The following is an 18,773-nucleotide window of genomic DNA, read 5'->3' as shown; positions in this document are numbered from 1 at the left end:
AAAGGAAACAAAATATAATTTCCCCATAGTGCAATAGTTACGTTTGCCCCAGGCCTTTGTTAGGTGGCGCAACACATTTTGTTCACATACATGAAATGTCGAACGAAACACTCGACACGACACGCGTGCTGATAGACGCAGAGCTTTTGCTGTGGATCACGGGAGGTAAGCGAAACTTTATTCTTTTTTGTCCTCCAAATAGGCCTTGGTTAGTGCTCCAAAATTCTTTGTTGAAGTAAGGTCAGAGACTAATTAATAAGCTCTCCCTAACCCACGAATCGTTTGTCGATCTAACCCATAAGATATATAATTTTGGGCTTGCGAAACGAAATTAGGTGGCCCTTGGCCTACTGTACTACAAAACTCTCCCTTTTCAAGGAAGAGTTGCACTAATGTGCGAGCCAGCCAGCCATGCAAGCCATGACTGCAAGTCATGCGAGCTGGCTCGCAGATTTAGCAGACGACCCTTCAAGGAAACTGGTCTCAGAGAGGTCGTGTCAAGTTTATTTCAAACCAAGCAAGCAAAACTGTACCAAAACCATTATTTTTGTGCCCCTATGCTGTAAAGTGCAAAAGGAGATTACTTTCTCTCTACTGTCTTTATGTGAAACCAACCTTTCATTATCTAGGAATTTTAAGTCAGCAATCATTGTTCCTCACAGTAGCCATACAGCAGGCTCCCTAAAGTTGCTGCTGGGTGTCTCGAAAACTAAGACCCTAAGACTTCCAAATCTTGAAAAAAGTAACCCAAAACCTTCAGACCACATGTAGGCCTAAAGTTGGTTTTTTGTTACCTCAGGCAAAGTTCAAGTCCTTCAATCGCTACAACTTGTTTCAAAGTGAAAGCTGGGTAATCCGCCATATTTAACTGAGTAACCGCACTCCACATGTGGCCGGACATCTTCTTTTCCTATTAGATGTATATATTAGCCCTGTGACACTCGAAGCCTAAAAACCAACTTTAGGCCTAGGGTTAGCCAAATTAAGGGTTTTGGGTTACTTTTTTCTAGTTTTCAGGGTCTTAGGGTCTTCGTTTTCCATACACGCGTTGCTGATGTCATTCTTTACATTTTGTTTCATACATGTAATTGAACACACAAGTTTGCTCACAGAAGGCATCATACTATTTACAGATTGACTTCAAAAGGTAAAAGAACTAGTCAAACTTAGTTAAATTTCCCAATATTAAGCCTTTTGGCTTTGAGTTATCAGCCATCAAAAACTGGTAAAACTGATAAATTATTAGGTGGCAAAGGTGTTACATGCTTGAAATAAGTGGTTGTCCACTCATCCGAGACAATCAGAAAGTTAACCAGGTGATCAGTATTTAAAATTAGGTAAAATAAAAAGCCACGTTGCCTGAGGTAAAAAACAGACAACCCAGCAAAAAATAGAAAATGCACCACCCACCTTACTTGTCGGTTTTATATTGTCAATGTCTGATAGTAGCATAAAGTTAATAATAATAACCCATTGACTCCTAAACCGATCATAACCGGCCGCGTGTGATCACCCCTGAATTCCCTAAACCAGCCGTAAAAATGGCGTCTTGATCTTAGGCCTCTACCCAGTCCCCCTTTGTAAATCTGTATTTTTTGTTGTTATGGAGATTTAGTAAGATAATTGACCAATCATTTGTCGTCTTGTGAGCATATTTTGACAGCTGATAAGAGACCCCACGAGGGCTGGCTTTTTGCCCTTTCGATCGTGTGATCAAATTACGCGAAGACAACAGCTGATGCGTCAGATAACGCATCAAATGATGGGGATATCCCTGCTTTTTTTTTGGATTCGGAGGATCTAGGGATGTAAGGTTTCTTTTATGGTTTTCCGGTAAGAGGAGGGGATACTAGGGACAACAATTTTGATTTAGATGGCGTTAAGGTGGCTGAACACAGTTTTTGATACCTATTTTTCATTTACCTTTTTCTCTAAAACCCTTGATCCTTTGGTCGCCAAAATGGTAGCAAGCAAGTCAACAACACGAACTTCGGTTTTTTGATAGTTAGGTGACGTATATGCCGTTTCCATGGCAACATGAATAAATATAAACAGGCCTTTAAAATCAGTTTTGTTCATTTGCAGAAAACCTGGTTCTTAGATTTTCTTTCTCTGGGGTGCAGGGGTGGTGCAGTAGTGAGAGAACTAGCCTCCCACCAATGTGGCCCGGGTTCGATTCCCAGACTCGGCGTCATATGTGGGTTGAGTTTGTTGGTTCTCTATTCTGCAACGAGAGGTTTTCTCTGGGTACTCCGGTTCCCCCTTTCCTCAAAAACCAACATTTGACTCGATTTACTTTCATTGTTCATTTCAGTTTACAGTGTCCCCAATTAGCGCTCCAGCTAGAACGACTAGACACTTAAATAAAGTTCCTTTCCTTTCCTTCCTTGTAATTACATGCAACAAGCTTGTAACGATGCTCACAAGTTAACACTATTTTAATAGTAATTTGACAGAGATATCTTTAATTATTCCTTGTTGAAGGTTCACTGGAATATCTAGAATTTCCTCTGTTAAAGTTAATTTTTTTTTCAATACTCCAGTTACATTGTACTTATTTCCTAAAATATTTTTGTGCCAAATTTAATTTTATTAAATTCTAATGAGTGGTTCGCGAGAAATAGGCATATTTCCGAGAAAGCTATTCTGTATTCAATCGCAATTTTTAAACTTACTACGCATGCGCTTCATTTAAATGGGTTCTTCGATAACAAAAAAAAATCTGCGGATCGCAGATTTCTATGCATCGTTAACTTTTCTAACATACATTTCCCATAAAAGACTAAAACCATCAAAACACTTTGTTCAATAATGAGAAAAAATAGTACAGTTAGCGGAAGCATTGAGCCAATAAAAGGATTGCAGTATTGAAGCCATGCATGTTAATTTTTGTTTTGCAATCCTTGCGCACGTGCTGCTTTGCATTAGCAAGAGCGTGTGCGAAAACTGTGTTCGTCCTTAAAAGTGACGAAGAAGACAGTGACAACAAAGCAAAAGATGACACCGATGATAAACAAGAAGCTCGCTGGAATGACCAGCTCGACAATATGCAAGTACCAGATTTCTTGGAAGCCGCTGGCTTTTATTTGTTTTAGATAATCGTAATGAATTAAATCTTTTTCTTAGTTTTCAAAAGAGGTGATCTATGGGAATTAATGGTAAACGAAACAAGTATGCCTGTCAAAAAATCTTGAAAACCCCTGAGCGCATTGCCTGTTTTCATGGAGTAAGCCGCGCAGAATTAAAGGCCTTCATAGCAATTAACGTAATAATGGGCATTGATTAGCTCCCAAATTTAGTTTTATATTGATCAACCAATGGATTTTTTGCAAATAACAAGTTTTTTTTGTCCTAATATAAATTGGTAATGGAAGGAATTTTCACCTTCGGCATACCTTCGAAGATCAGTATCTTCAACAAATAAATCAAATCAATCGTGCGTTTATATTCCGCAAATGCAAGAATACCTCCAGCGATTTTCTCTGTGGTTTTTCTTGTGTTGTGTAAGTTATCTTTTAGTGAAAGTTTTCAAAAGAGCACTTTTCTACAAAATTATTTGTTCTCTCGTGAAACATGATAGTGATCAATTAACTAAATTAATCTTTTGTGTATTTCGACCAGCAGAAACTTGTGGTGAAATTTTGTTTCGGTAGCGGCGTTTGTACATAATTTTTGCACTTATACCTGCAAGAAAACGAAGTGATTGGAATAAAATAAAATTTTGAACAATTTTTATCCATTGAGTGGTTACACTTAACTGTAAATTGCACAAGGCATATTTTGAGTTAATATGTATTTCTCAAGCGCTTTGTTGAGTTAGCGATCAAAAACTTTCTTGATTGCTTAATGTGCGCTGGTTTGAAAAATCTACCTTTACATTTTCAGTTGAGGAGGACGTGATTTGAATCACTTTTTAGCAATATTTTTACATCATCTGGAAGTTCACTGTTTCTTCTTCAAGGTGAACTTAATTCTAGGACTCAGTATCTTGTGTACATGTACATATACTGTGCATATGGTGAATTTTTAACACTCGCTTACCACTGCTCTGCCTCGAAAATTGGCCAAGTAAGCTTATAAATCACACACATCGCACACAAACTTTTCAATGGGATAATATTGATTTGCCACAGATGAGCACTTTTCATGTTTGAATCTGTACCTTTTACAAAACATTGCCAGATATTAAAATACAAGAATCATTATATATCACCAACAAGTAGACAATGGAGATCAAATATGCCATTTTGAAAATACCAAGCCCAGAACACTAAGAACTCTGGGATGTTCAAGCTCAATTGCCATGACTATGATTGCATCTCAATATACCTGATGCATTTAATCACAGTGGGTTTCTTAATCTTTAATGGGCAACTAAGGATATATCAGGGCAACGAAATTCATGGATTTGGTCGCCTGGCCTTTGAAACAGGGACAGCCTGGATATTTTTATTTTATTTTGAGCAGTGCATACTATACATACATGTAGTTTGTAAAATTTCGAATTTTCAAAGCATTATTGCTCATAGAATTATCAGAGATAGCTCATTATGCAAGTTTGCACTTTCAATATTCAGTACTTTATTCTCTGCTAGCTAATTAGAAAACGATATCCTTTTGCTAATGAGGCAACAAAATTAATGCAAGCAAATATTTCCCTATTGCAGTGGCTAAGAAGGTACGCTTTTGTGCAAGAGCATGGAGTAGTTTAAATATGCACATTTTCCATTTTTTTTATTACTAAGTTTCATTACTCTGATGGTTAAATAGGCAAAGTATGGCATGGAGCTCTCTCGTGGGAGTTGCAGGGCCTCAGTGACTGGATGAACATTGCAAGAGATAAAGAATTGCAGATAAATGCTTCAGTTGGGTGTGCTTCATTTACTTGAAAGGCTGTAACTCTCGTTGCCATGGTACGTTTGGAAGATAATTCACGGCTCACGGATGGTAACTAACTACAGGTTTTCTCTACATGTAATTCCCCTTTTGAACCAACACACAATCAGATAACTACTTGTATTCACTTGTAAATAGGGAACAGACTGCTGCCCTGGGTTAATACTTAGATAACAAAGAAAGGGACTAAATGCACATTGGAACAGTTAATGGGAATTCAAATTTCCAAGGATTTTGAAACAAGTAAACAAGACTCAATGGAATCTTTCACATATATCCATCTTTAGCTGAATCTGACCACCACCTCCCATGGTGGTTCAAACAGTGATCAGACACCTGCACATTAGCCACTGTGGTAGCACCACCTGCTCGAAATGAGTGCAAACTAAGATATGTGGTATCGGGCAGAAATTCCTTGAGTAATTTAACAATGGACTCTCTTGCCTTGGTATAGCTGAGTGGTTTCACCTTCTGTATAAGTTTGAAAGCTGACTTTATCTTAACTAATGGCTTTTAAAAAGAAATAACCTGAACTCTTATATCCTGCGTCAATACCAGCCAAAGTAAGGTATATCTCAAGAATCATGACCGGGCATGTCACTTAAGTTTACATGTATGTAATCCACTGATGACCACTTCATCACCATTCCTGTACTGCTCTGTTTTGCTCTTAGAAAGCGAAACTGGTAAGTGAGATTCCTTAATACTAATTATTCTAATACGGATAGTCCTCTATCAATTCACCTCCTACTTGCAAAGGAAGAATCACCTTTCTGGCCACCAGAGTGGGAACCGTAAACACCACTCAACTGAGACACTCAACATCTTGATGAGCTACATTATCCTTGAAGCAATGGATAAAAAGAAGGTCTCAGCCCTTAATGTGCTCCTCAATTTGTCTAAAGCCCTTGACCGTATTAGCCATCACATCCTCCTCCAGAAACTGAGCGACATCAGGGCTTCCCCTAACACGGCTTCCTGCTTTTACAGCTATTTAAGTGGAAGATCTCAATCAGTACGCATTGCCTCCTCGCTCCCCATCACTCACGTTGTTCTGCAGGGTGCAATACTTTTGCCTCTTCTGTTAATTTTTGTATCTACAGTTGTAGATGAACGATCTTCCATCTGTGACCCAAAATTGCCATCTCGAGTCCTACAGGTGTACATTGATGATTCTAAACTTCTGATGTCCTTTCCTATAAAAGACAGTGAAACAGCTATTAATCTCATTGAAGGAGACCTTAACCCATTGAATCCCAGGGGTTCCCCATTGACGAGTAAAATCATCTGGCATTATACAGAGTAAAATACTAAGTATGACCGGTTCAGGCCGGCTTGGGAGTCAATTAACTTAAACGGGTAGGAAAGTCGGCTTTCTGTAAGGTCTCCGATAGATTATCTGTATGGGAGAAAATCCTCTGACTCAAGTTTAATCCAAAGAAAAAGTCAAACTTTTTCATCTGTGCTTGGCATCCGATTATTCTACCACGAACATCTGATTCTAGTCTCGTTTCAAGGCAATCATTCCATAGCTTTAACAATGCGTCATATTTGTCGATGACTCTTTGGAAACAGGTTACTCTCACAGTCCACCTTGTTGCACAGAATTTAGTCAAGCCGGATGCTGAAATGCCTTCTTCTTCATCTTCCATTTCTATATTTGACTTAATTTGGCCGAGCAAGTTTTCTCGTTTTGGCTTGACTAGCTTAACAATTTCATTTTTGTTATTTACTGTCTGACAATATTTTGCAGTGACTCGTTGCGTCTTTTACACTTAACTTAGCGAATGAGCGTGGCAATGTTTAGGATGAACTTTTTTCTGAATATCTTGAATTTGCTTCGCAACCCCCCCGACCTTTTACCCAACATATTGCTTGTACCGTCGTAGCATTGTCCCCTGCAATTTTGCAAGGAAATCTGCAATCTGGTAAAGGCATCCTTTATGACTGATACCACAGTATCAGATGCGATGTCAGGAATCAGATAAAAGCCCAAAAAGTCTTCGTGCGCCTCCAGCGTGTCATCAACCCGTCTAAGACAAATAGTAAGCTGCTCTTGGTTATTGATATCCGTATACTCGTCAGCAATTATTGAAAAGAAGTTGGAGCGTATGTCATTGACCAAATCCCTTTGCACTTGATGGGCCATAATCGTGATGATCTCATTCTGGATATCGTGACTGGTGTACTTGTCGTCTGTCTTTTGAATCCATTCCAACAAAGCAGAGTCATCCTTGGCTCTCAGTTTCAAAAGCTGGACAAAGTTCGATTCATCGTCTGTTCCTCCCTGTATTGCTTGTCCTTGCCGGCAAAGGTATTGCAAACACTCGATAATTTTAATAAATATTGCGACAAGATTTCGGAATATTGACCTCGTTTTTTTGAATTTATCAAGTGCCTTTTTCCAGTTCGAAAATCCTCCTTTAAGGAATGGCTATTTCTTCTTGATAAGTCTAGATCTTGTGATAAAATTGATTAAAAAGACAAACGCAACTAGATTCATTTTGACAACGTTTCGACATCGTCCGATGTCATCGTCAGGCAATGAATTTTAATCGGATGAAGTATAACTTATAGTACAAGAACAATAGAACAATATATACAATAGTACGCTAACAAAAAATGTGAAATCTAAGTAAATAGTTTTGCCCCGACAGAGTCTGACTGTACATTAAGTGATGGTTTCAATTCTTTGATGTAGAACATCTCATGAATTAAGCAATCAAATTTCGATGCGCATTTCTTTAAGACACTAAAACTCGCCGCTGGGGGTGCTGTTGTTTGGCCATGATCTGCTAGGCGGTGCCTCCCGATAGCTGAGTATCTATGTTCCTCAATTCGTTGATGCAAGTGACGAGCTGTATAGCCAACATAGCTCGCATCACACGAGCCACATTGAAATTTGTAGACGACTAGTTGTTGGCTGACTAATGATGGTTTGGGCTCACGGAATTTAAGGACATCCTCGAGCTTGCGGCTAGAACAACAAGACAAACTCCCGTCATTCTACAGAAGATACGTAGACGATACCTTGGTTGTCATAAGAGATGTAGCTGAAGCAGAACAGTTCCTAATTACGCTAAATAACTGTCATCCATCTATTCAATTTACAATGGAGCTAGCGGTAAACAACACACTACCCTTCCTTGGCATGCTTTTGATGAAACAAAGAAGTAAGATTACCACAAGCGTATACAGAAAAACTACCGACAAAGGCCTCTTGTTGCACTACCAGAGTCATGTGGACAACAAATACAAGAAATCTCTACTCAAGACAATGCTTCACCGGGCGTACAGTCTGTCCTCAACGACCGAGCTGTTTGAAGAAGAATGTGGAAACATAAGATCAATTTTTCACAAGCTACGATACCCGTCTGAATTGATTGAGGCAACCATCCGTAACTTTATCAATACATCAGATGTCGAATCACAATCTACCAGCAATAATAATAAAAGCACCATTAGAATCGTCTTGCCATTTATTGACCAAAAACCAGCCGATATTGTGAAGCGCCAACTTACTCAGCTAAACAAGAAACTGGATATAGATCTACAGCCAGTTTTTGTCAGCCGCAAGCTCGAGGATGTCCTTAAATTCCGTGAGCCCAAACCATCATTAGTCAGCCAACAACTAGTCGTCTACAAATTTCAATGTGGCTCGTGTGATGCGAGCTATGTTGGCTATACAGCTCGTCACTTGCATCAACGAATTGAGGAACATAGATACTCAGCTATCGGGAGGCACCGCCTAGCAGATCATGGCCAAACAACAGCACCCCCAGCGGCGAGTTTTAGTGTCTTAAAGAAATGCGCATCGAAATTTGATTGCTTAATTCATGAGATGTTCTACATCAAAGAATTGAAACCATCACTTAATGTACAGTCAGACTCTGTCGGGGCAAAACTATTTACTTAGATTTCACATTTTTGTTAGCGTACTATTGTATATATTGTTCTATTGTTCTATTGTTCTTGTACTATAAGTTATGCTTCATCCGATTAAAATTCATTGCCTGACGATGACATCGGACGATGTCGAAACGTTGTCAAAATGAATCTAGTTGCGTTTGTCTTTTTAATCTATTTCTTCTTGGTGGCAGATATCAAGTTTTTTTGGGCGTTCTGTTTTGCACAAATAAAACATAGTACTGAAATCATTTTCTTCGTTATAATGAAGCCAGGGGAACTGCTCAAACCATTTTTGCTGAAAGGAACGATTTTGCTTGCCATAGCCCTTCTTTGGGAAGTCAAAGTTCTTGGGGTGGAATGCAGAGCTAACATTAAAAGGGCCGGAACTGGGAGAAAGTGACTTTAAAGACTCTGGCTGCGACTCTACCTCGACAGATTGAGAGGGCGAGCTTAAAACAGATACACCAGTACTCGCAGTTTGAGAAGGAAAAGAACATCCCTGCTGGCTGATCCATACAACATGCTCCATTCTTGGGGGTGTACTTACAGGACTCTCACATCGATCAGGATCATTTTCCATTTCCTTAGCAACAGAAAATATTTTTGGCAATAAGGAATTAGCAATCTGGAAGGGTTGCCAGTGTACATAGGTTTCGCTTTTAAGCTTAGCACGCGCTTCTTACGATTGCAAAGGTGACATGTAGTTGCTTGTTTCAATAATCTAATAAGGAGTTTGTCACATCAGGCACGTTGGAATTTAACTGGGTTTCAGTATTTGCTATTGATATTTTTAACTTTTGCTTCTTTGTATTTTCATCTTCGAAGACGCTTTTGGTTAAAAGAAAATTGGCAAAATGGTGCAAGCTAAACCTGATGACGACTCAGGCTCATTATGGTGACACTGCCAAGATTATGTAAACATCTGGACAACTGGGAAATTCCAACGTGCCTGGCACATATATAAAAATAAAAATACTCGCAACTTCAATGTTAAGTTTTGAATCCCAAAAACGAATTATTAAAGGTAAGGAAATGAAAGTCAGAGTATCATCAAGGCTATAGTATGTTATGGTTATGCTTTGACTATAAAACTGTTACCTTTGATTGGCAATAGGCTTGCCTTTTGAAAGAAATCGGAAATCTTGGAGGGCCTTTACCGTTTGCATCCTTTCCGGCTCTCTTCGCCATCCATATTGCCGTAGATCATGTGAGCCTCCTGATTGCTGATAGTAGTTGGATTGTACGACCCAGGGTGACTGCAGCTATACATCAGTCTTCGTTTGAGGTACTTCTCGCGATATTTCACGGAAATAGCGGAAACATGCCATTGCTCCGACATTAAGTGTGCCGTACTGATTACAATACCGTCTCCGTCAAGAGGTTTGGGTTTCTGATGATACTCATGGAAGTAAACAACGACTTCTATAATAGAGCTTAAGAGAAAACATAGAAACCATGTCCTAGGAAGGGCCGCCATATTGCATGTCCTAAATGAAGAAATTAATTTATCGCGTACCACAACGCTCACTGGCGAAAGTCTTCATTAATTATCGCATATCTATGAAAGCAGCAAAACAGTAATTTCCCCCCCCCCCCCAGCCCCCCCCGGCTCCGCGGTCCCTGACCAATATTAGTGAAACAGAAAGGACAAAGTCTCCCAATAACTTTGGAAAGAAATATTTTTCAATTGAAAAATTACTGTTTTGCTGCTTTCATAGATATGCGATAATTAATGAAGACTTTCGCCAGTGAGCGTTGTGGTACGCGATAAATTAATTTCTTCATTTAGGACATGCAATATGGCGGCCCTTCCTAGGACATGGTTTCTATGTTTTCTCTTAAGCTCTATTATAGAAGTCGTTGTTTACTTCCATGAGTATCATCAGAAACCCAAACCTCTTGACGGAGACGGTATTGTAATCAGTACGGCACACTTAATGTCGGAGCAATGGCATGTTTCCGCTATTTCCGTGAAATATCGCGAGAAGTACCTCAAACGAAGACTGATGTATAGCTGCAGTCACCCTGGGTCGTACAATCCAACTACTATCAGCAATCAGGAGGCTCACATGATCTACGGCAATATGGATGGCGAAGAGAGCCGGAAAGGATGCAAACGGTAAAGGCCCTCCAAGATTTCCGATTTCTTTCAAAAGGCAAGCCTATTGCCAATCAAAGGTAACAGTTTTATAGTCAAAGCATAACCATAACATACTATAGCCTTGATGATACTCTGACTTTCATTTCCTTACCTTTAATAATTCGTTTTTGGGATTCAAAACTTAACATTGAAGTTGCGAGTATTTTTATATTTATATATGTGCCAGGCACGTTGGAATTTCCCAGTTGTCCAGATGTTTACATAATCTTGGCAGTGTCTCTCGACCATAGATGTTGGTTGCTTAAAATTGATTGAACACTTCACGTGACTTTTTCCTTTAGATTTACTCGAATTGTGGATAAAAATGTTGCGGAAGCGATTGAAGTATTTGAAGGTGAAATTTATCGAATTTTGACCAGAAATTGCTGCAATGATCATGATGTTAGCTCTTTGACCTACTGTGTAGTCTTCGTTAACAACAGGCGTTTTTACCTCCATATGGATCGCTTTTATTTAGGATTTCTTATCCTCCAGATATCAACCAAATTAATTAATGTAAAGGTGGTCGCCATTTATGAAAGTGGTCTATACTAAGTATGTTTCTCTCACAATTAAGCCGTCTGACGATCTCGTAAGCATAAAACTCAGTTATGTACAACTAATATTTTGTCGTAGATTTTCTCTTTTATTCAATTACAACGCTCTGCAAACCGCTTCGAGCACTTCTTCCCTGAAGACTGAACTACTTTCACAGATATGTCGAGAATTGCACGCAATTAGATGCACGGGAATTTTGACTATCATCACGAAGTGCTAAGTGCTCTTTTCCCAAACTTCAGCACTACTGGCGTCTGCAGGGACTATGGTCTGTAAACGTCACAAAGTGTCTCCTAAAGTCGGTTCCCCGAGTTAAGGAAAACAGCTGCTTTCACCCTGACCAAAAAATAATACTCAACGTTGCACGTACCTTATTGCCAGAAATAGGTAACAAGTGCTAAGACTGAAAGGGATTCCCTTTGTTGGATATTATCTAAATTGGGCGTGCATCTAATTATTTGCATTTCTGGACATAAGTGCGAGTAGAAGAAGGAGAAGAAGGACGTAGGAGGAGAACGTAAGCGGTGGAGTATAATAATGCAAATCACTGTTATTTAGCACGAGGTCTTGCCATGTGTTTCTGTTAAGGTCGCCACGTAAATGAAAATTAGATTACAAAAAGTGTCATGATTTCGAGTATTTGGAATAAAGGAGCACAACAAAATTGCAGAAGCCCGTAGGGCTAGTGCAATTTGCAGTCTTACAAGTGTGTATTTATTCCAAATTGAACTACCGAGGAAAACCATGTGATTACTTATTACTGCTATACATGAAAAATGTTCGAGAGCGCTTATCATAATTATGCAGAAGTTACGCACGCGTATCACCTCCAACTTTTGCGTCAAACAGGGATCGCATTTAATTGGCTAGCACTGAGTATTTTTATCACTGTTGACCAATCAGAATTCGTGTAGTTTGTTACCTCTTTGCACTAAATTTCCTCTTCTGCATTGAATTCTCTCTTTTGCTATGTGTCACCTGAAGACTGCATTTCTCGAAGCCAATCAGAATCCAGGAACTTTCCATGTATATCATTATCATTATTAAATATTAAGAGCGTGGAACAGAATTTTAGTACGTATAGTTGGGTTCTAACATCGGTTTGTCCCTAAATTACAGGTGTCAACGTTGAAAAGCAGTGCTATGCGATAAAGGATTGTTTAAAGCAAAATGAAGTGGGCGTCATGTAAGCGCAGGTACAGCCGAAAAAATGTTGGAACAAAAACTCACCTTAAAAGCCACTTGAAACCCCACAAGGGAGAAAAGCCATTCAGGTGTACACAATGTGGGAATTGCTTTACCCGTTCAGATGCGTTAACAAGGCATATCAGGACTATTCACGGTAACAATTACAATGGCAAACAACGTGGTGAGAGCTCAAGCAAAGAACGCTTTCTTCAACGCGTCCAGAAAAAGCATCCCCGAGGAAACCCCGGTCAAGCACCGTCCAATTGTCACAGTCACAAAAACTGCCACACAGTAAAAGTAACTGCTCAATGCAAAAAGTGCGGCAAACATATTCTGAAATCAAACATAGCGCGTCATGAAAGGATACATAGTGGTCAACGACCTTTTAATTGCATCCACTGTGGTAAGCGTTTTAAGGATTCAACAAATGCAGCACGGCATGTAGACAATGTACACAAAGCAGGGGAACGTTCAAAGGGTACACTCGGTGTAAAAGGACCTATTAGTGATATAAGAAGTAAGCAGCAACAAAACACAAGAAAGAGACTGTCAGATAAAATAAGACCAAGCACGATGATCGGTCAAAAAGGAAGTCTTAAAATCGAGCAACTAAAAAAAGTCGTACAAACAGGAAAAAAATCAAGTGTTTGTGAATTTTGTGGAAAGCGTTTAAGCACATTTGCAAACTTAATAAGGCACGTACGCATTCACACGGGTGAAAAACCGTATCAGTGCAGATATTGTGGGTTTCGTTTCAATGACTCAAGTGCACTAAAGCGCCACGAAGCAAGACCGCACAAAGAAACTCCATCTCGTAAAGTGATTGGCAAGTATGCTACGCAAGCAACTCTTTCCTGGAATCCTGTCAAACGGGTCGCAGCACAATCGAAGCAAAGCACGAGGGTCAGTGTTGATGCTCAAAGTCTAAATAAAAAACGACAACAGCTGTGCACAACTATCCCCACTGGGCGCGGACTGTTCAGGTGTAAGCAGTGTAAAAAATGTTTTCGGCAAAGATATCGGTTGGAAGTACATAACAGGATGCATACAGGAGAAAAACCTTACAAGTGCCAATATTGCGATAAGTGGTTCAGTGTATCCAGTAATCGCTCAAGACACGAAGAGATCCACAAACGAGCAATGACAATTGAGGAAAACTGGCAACGCAGAGCTGTCAGCCAGACACGAAGCCAAATGAAAGCAAGAGGACAGAAGAAGAACCGTTTTCGATGCCAACAGTACAAAAAGTGTGTTTCTGACAACCGTCAGCAACACAAAAAGAGGCAACAGGACGGTTTACGCAGTAATTTGCTTGGAAGTCAACAGAAAAGACAACTTGTCTATTGTGAACATTGTAGTAAATACTTTTCCACCAAATGGCACCTAGCAAGACATAAAAGGACTCTCACGGGGGAAAAGCCCTTTCGATGCAAATATTGTGGTAAACGATTCAGCGACGAAACAAACAAGGGACGTCATGAGGTGACACACGGAAAAGTGGCAGAAGTGACGAGAATACAGAAAGCCATTCACACCAACAAAGCAAGTAACCAAACTCACCTTAGCTCAGACGGAAATAAAGGAGTTAAAAGTCTTCAATCGAGAAACGGACTCTTCAAGTGCGCCCATTGTGTGAAGAGCTTCCGCAAGCAGAGCTTCCTAGAAAGACACACAAGGACCCACACTGGCGAGAAGCCATTCAAATGTAGTTACTGTGACAAGTGGTTTCGTTTTAAGGGAAACATGCAAAGACATGAGAAAATCCACTTGAGAGGAGCACCTGTCGGGAAACAGGAACAAACTTCTCGAACACACATTTGTTGGATTTGCTCAGATAGTTTTCGTAGTGAGTTGACACTTCGTAAACATTACGATGATCATATGGTGCATCTTAACGAACTGGAAGAGCAAGGTGAAGGAAGCACTTGAAACAAACACATGGTTGTTGCATGGGACTTTCATGGAGAATTAGATCTCCTTTATCTCTTTTGAAGTAAAAATACGCGCTCCCCTTCAAACTGGTTTTACTGTTAAAGAAAGACAACAGCAAAGCGAAGGAAGTATGAGCTCAAGAAAAGATGGGAAAGTGTCTTTTTTTTAGGTTGTCACAGTCTTGTTGACTGATTGAACCGAGTAAGCAGTTATAATCACAGTTACAGCGGTGGGGAGCTAAACTTTACAACTTGTCGGTAAAGTCTACAAGTATCAGTACAAGGGTCAACTGGATCTGCCAAACCAGCAAATTTATATTGCGGACTCGGATAATAAAGCAAGGCTGTATGTACGGCTGAGGCTAGTATATTTTTCCAATATTTCGTATCTACTAGCCTTAGCCGTACAGCCAGCCTTGCTCTATTATTCGAGTCTCAAACGAAAGGAGACTATACATTGCCTGAGAGCTTATTCACCAAAGAGTTTAGGGAAAAGCACTTGGTGGGCAATATCAAGGATTACTTAAAAAGACATTTACTGCTAGACTTTTTGTAAAAATATTCGAATGGCTTATTATTTCAACCTCGTCCCCAGGATCTTCTTGGGTTTCAACGTGGAGCCGCTGTGTTGAAGGCCAAGAAGGCCCTGGGGACGAGTTTTTATTTGCAGCCATTTTTTGTGTGTGATTCGACATTAGGAAGCTTAAGTAAGGATGACGGCGACGGCTTCGAGAACGTTGTTTTAAAATATTATTTTCCGTTATAATTGTAGTAATTTTTCGATTACTCCAAGTCACCAGGCATAGAACGTGTGTATCAACATTCCTTGAATAAAACCGGTGATAACGATGTGGATATTAGAGAGAAAATTTAAAATGTATCGTAAGGTGTTCACGTCCTCCATATAACCTCAAATTTGGTCTACTCACGTCGTTCTCAGGACGGCATGGAAATGAATACAAATGTAAAATGTACATGAAGCGCTTTTTTGGCGTTCTTGTAGCCGTCGTCGTCCTTGCTTAAGCTCCCTAAATTTAACACAGGAACAATATTGCAAGCAGTAGTAATATCGGATTATTAAGGACGGTGCCTACTATTGTTATCGCGCATACGTTCTGCGCATCTCGAGATATTCGGGTTTCCTATCGGTGATGCTTACTAACATAGGGATGTTTTTGCGCGGTTTAAAACTCTCCGAATAAAGTAGATCTTAGTAGGTACTCTTGATATCCAAAGAGAAAACTGGGGGTAACCATGCATTTTTTGAGAGATAATTAAGCTTCAATAACGCCATGCATGGCTTTGTATTTTAAAGCTTTTTACAAATATTATTCATGAATCATCTTTGAAAATTGCGTGGTTACCCCCAATTTACTTTTTGGATTTTAATAACATTGTTAATATCTACATTTCCCGCATAATCGTAAACCGGGGAAAAAATACCTTTGAATTAGTAGGCAACGTCCTTAAAGTGAGTTCGACAATTACTTTGGTGGAAGCCAAACAGAACCAAAAAAATATTTCTTATACGTGGTCTTTCGACCACTTATTTATTTTACTAAAAGGTTTTTACAATTGATTTTTGTTGTCAATCCTAGGGTTTACAAAATGGTTTATATACAAAGTCAATCCTAATTTTTAGGTCATGTCCGATAAGCGTGGTTCAAAATCCTCTCGGTGTCAAGTCCAATCCAAGGTGTCGAGTCCAATCCAAGGTTTCAAGGCGGTAAATACAGCGTGCGTTCAAGGCACAAACATGCCGATGAAATGCTGCTTAAAGCAATAATCTTGTGCTATCCGGTCCGATCTGGTTGCCAAAAGTTCCAAATGAAAGTTTTTCAAGCATAAACATGTGGGTCAAGACGAAACTTTAGTAAAGAAAGGTTCCATATATTTGGGTGTGTTCTTTTCGCTGCTTGTGCAAACCGTGAAAGACCCGAAAGCAACCCCGCTGTGTGCAGTGTTTTGTATTTTGATTTGTGTATTGGTCAAAAACTCGTAAGGGCTCCTTCTAAAACAGGGAAGGGGGAATGAGAACGAGAACGGGGAACGGGGAATCTCTAACATAGGGAATCTCTAAAGTAGGGAATCTCCAAAAGGGGGATATCTCTAAAATCTCTTAACTCTCATTTTACCCGAAGAATGCTGGTTTGGCCAGCCGAAATATAGTACAAAACTAAAATCAAATCTACGTTGTATCGGCTCTTGTTCAAAATATTTAGCTTCCAAGAGCGGGAAGTACTAAAATAAGGAATCTCTGAAAGGGGGAATTACTAAAATAGGGAATCTCTAACATCTCTTTAACGCCGAAGAAAGTGTGACAGTCATCAATCACCGGGCATGAAATTAATGGCTTTCAGGTAGCGCTGCGTCAAAACGTTAAGAAATGTATCAGCAGCTGGCAAAACACGGTCAATTTCTTACTGCGGTCGCAAGCCTTACATACAGTATATTTATTTAATGCATGTATCCATGAAACGACGCAACAGTGAAGGTTGTGAACAAGCCTTAGACTTTAGCGATCGGCTCGCTTCTATCGCCTTTTCAGTTTGGCGTTCTTTCTCCGCCGCTAGCCGTAAAAAGAAAGAGGGGCCTTTACGGAGCTCAAAGTGTCTCAGGCTAACATCAGTACTGATTTCGCTTAAAATTGTGGGGAATTCAGTTACTGAAGGACGTAGCGTCCGTTAAGGTTTCAATGGATTCGTATTAGGCGGCCATCGAGAGCTAACAGATTACCCTTGCAAATTAGCAATTTATAATTCTTTGCAACGAACAGTGCCCCCCTTTTTACTGGGTTGCCAGTATGACAGATCCCAGTCGGAAAGTGGGTGGGATTTGTTCGTTTTATTTTATTTTATTTTATTTTTTTTTCCGTGTCGGTAAAAGTCTTGCCTATCACTCCCCTGGTAAGTGGCGTCTTTGTGCATAGAGCCTTCTGCGCGTATTTTCTTAGGATCGAGAAGGTAGTGGAAATGCGTAGATTTCTCTGGTGGACACAGTAGAATCTTTAACTTTACCTGCAAAGGCGTCGAAAGTCATGTAACGCGAATGGCGTTTTAGTGGATCCTTAAACAAAATATACCCTTATGGAGATCCATAATGGAGAGTCAGTTGGATAAACTAGGCAGGCGGTGAAAAACAAACACCTGGAATCTTAAAAGCGACGAGTAATGGACTTCGACAACAATCTATCGCCCGTCGAGCCGAAATCAAAGTGAGCTGTATTTTTAATATTTGACCAAGTGTGCTGTTATGTAGAACACTGAAACCAAATGGAAAATTCTCTGGTAACTTATGGGTTCAACAACGACAGAGAACAAATGGAACACCTTAAGTGGATCTGTGATCAACTCTTCACAGTCTTAAGTAAAAAATAATAATTGGAAATGTGACAGCCAAGAATTATTTGAAAGAAAGCTTGTTGTCTATTTTGTGCTTCATTATTCAAGGAAAAGGTTCTTCATGGAAACGGTTTGATCCTGAAATTTAGTTGCGCATATTTGACACGATTGGGTTTTTTGACACGATTGGGTTTTTGCCTCTAATAGCAAATATGTTGTTTGTTTCAAAAAATTGGTCTCTGGAAAAGGTCGCATTTATGGATTTATCATGTTTTACAATATGCGAGCTTAACTGGATAGTTTTTATGGTAATATTAAAGCATTTTCGTGTCAAAATGAGGTTAGCGTCTTTCTATTGTGCTAACTTAATTAAATATAAATATACATTCTGCCTCGTGAGTTTGTTATTCTCGTTAACCAGCAATAGCGTCAAAAGTCATTGCAACGCGAATGGCGTTTTAGTCAACAAAATATGCTCTCATGGAGCTCAAGAAGGGAACGTCAATTGGATGAACAAGACAGGCGATGATGATCTGGAATCTTAAAAGCGACGAGTAATGGACTTCGACAACAATCTTTCGCCCGTCGAGCCAAAATCAAAGTGAGCTGTATTTCCAATATTTTATCACGAGTGTAGTGTTAACCAAATGGAAAATTATCTGGTAACTTATGGGTTCAACAAAGTCAAGTAAAAAAAATCATTGGAAATGTGACAGTCAAGAATTATTTGAAAGAAACCTTGTCGACTATTTTGTGCATCATTATTCAAGGAGAAGGTTCTTCAGGAAAGGGTTTGAACCTGAAATTTAT

At 39.6% G+C, this 18,773-nt stretch overlaps 1 protein-coding gene across 3 annotated transcripts; it reads left to right on the top strand.

Moving 5' to 3' along the window:
• Positions 1–104: 104 nt before the first annotated feature.
• On the top strand, positions 105–18,364 carry LOC137973474 (zinc finger protein 721-like). 3 transcript variants are annotated; one of them, XM_068820301.1, is made up of 4 exons: positions 116–165; positions 1,102–1,147; positions 4,771–4,913; positions 12,623–18,364. In XM_068820301.1, the coding sequence occupies exon 4, from the start codon at positions 12,674–12,676 to the stop codon at positions 14,618–14,620; it is 1,947 nt and encodes a 648-aa protein (XP_068676402.1). In that variant the 5' UTR covers positions 116–165; positions 1,102–1,147; positions 4,771–4,913; positions 12,623–12,673; the 3' UTR covers positions 14,621–18,364. The 3 variants fall into 3 exon arrangements, with proteins under 3 accessions (XP_068676401.1, XP_068676402.1, XP_068676403.1); XM_068820302.1 differs by having other exon boundaries at positions 4,771–4,947; XM_068820300.1 differs by lacking the exon at positions 4,771–4,913 and having other exon boundaries at positions 105–165.
• Positions 18,365–18,773: the final 409 nt, after the last annotated feature.

This window comes from Montipora foliosa, chromosome 10 (genome assembly GCF_036669935.1).
Source record: "Montipora foliosa isolate CH-2021 chromosome 10, ASM3666993v2, whole genome shotgun sequence".
In the NCBI taxonomy this organism is placed as follows: domain Eukaryota; kingdom Metazoa; phylum Cnidaria; class Anthozoa; order Scleractinia; family Acroporidae; genus Montipora; species Montipora foliosa.
The sequence above is the reverse complement of the archived record's forward strand: the minus strand, read 5'-3'. Positions and strand labels throughout refer to the sequence as shown.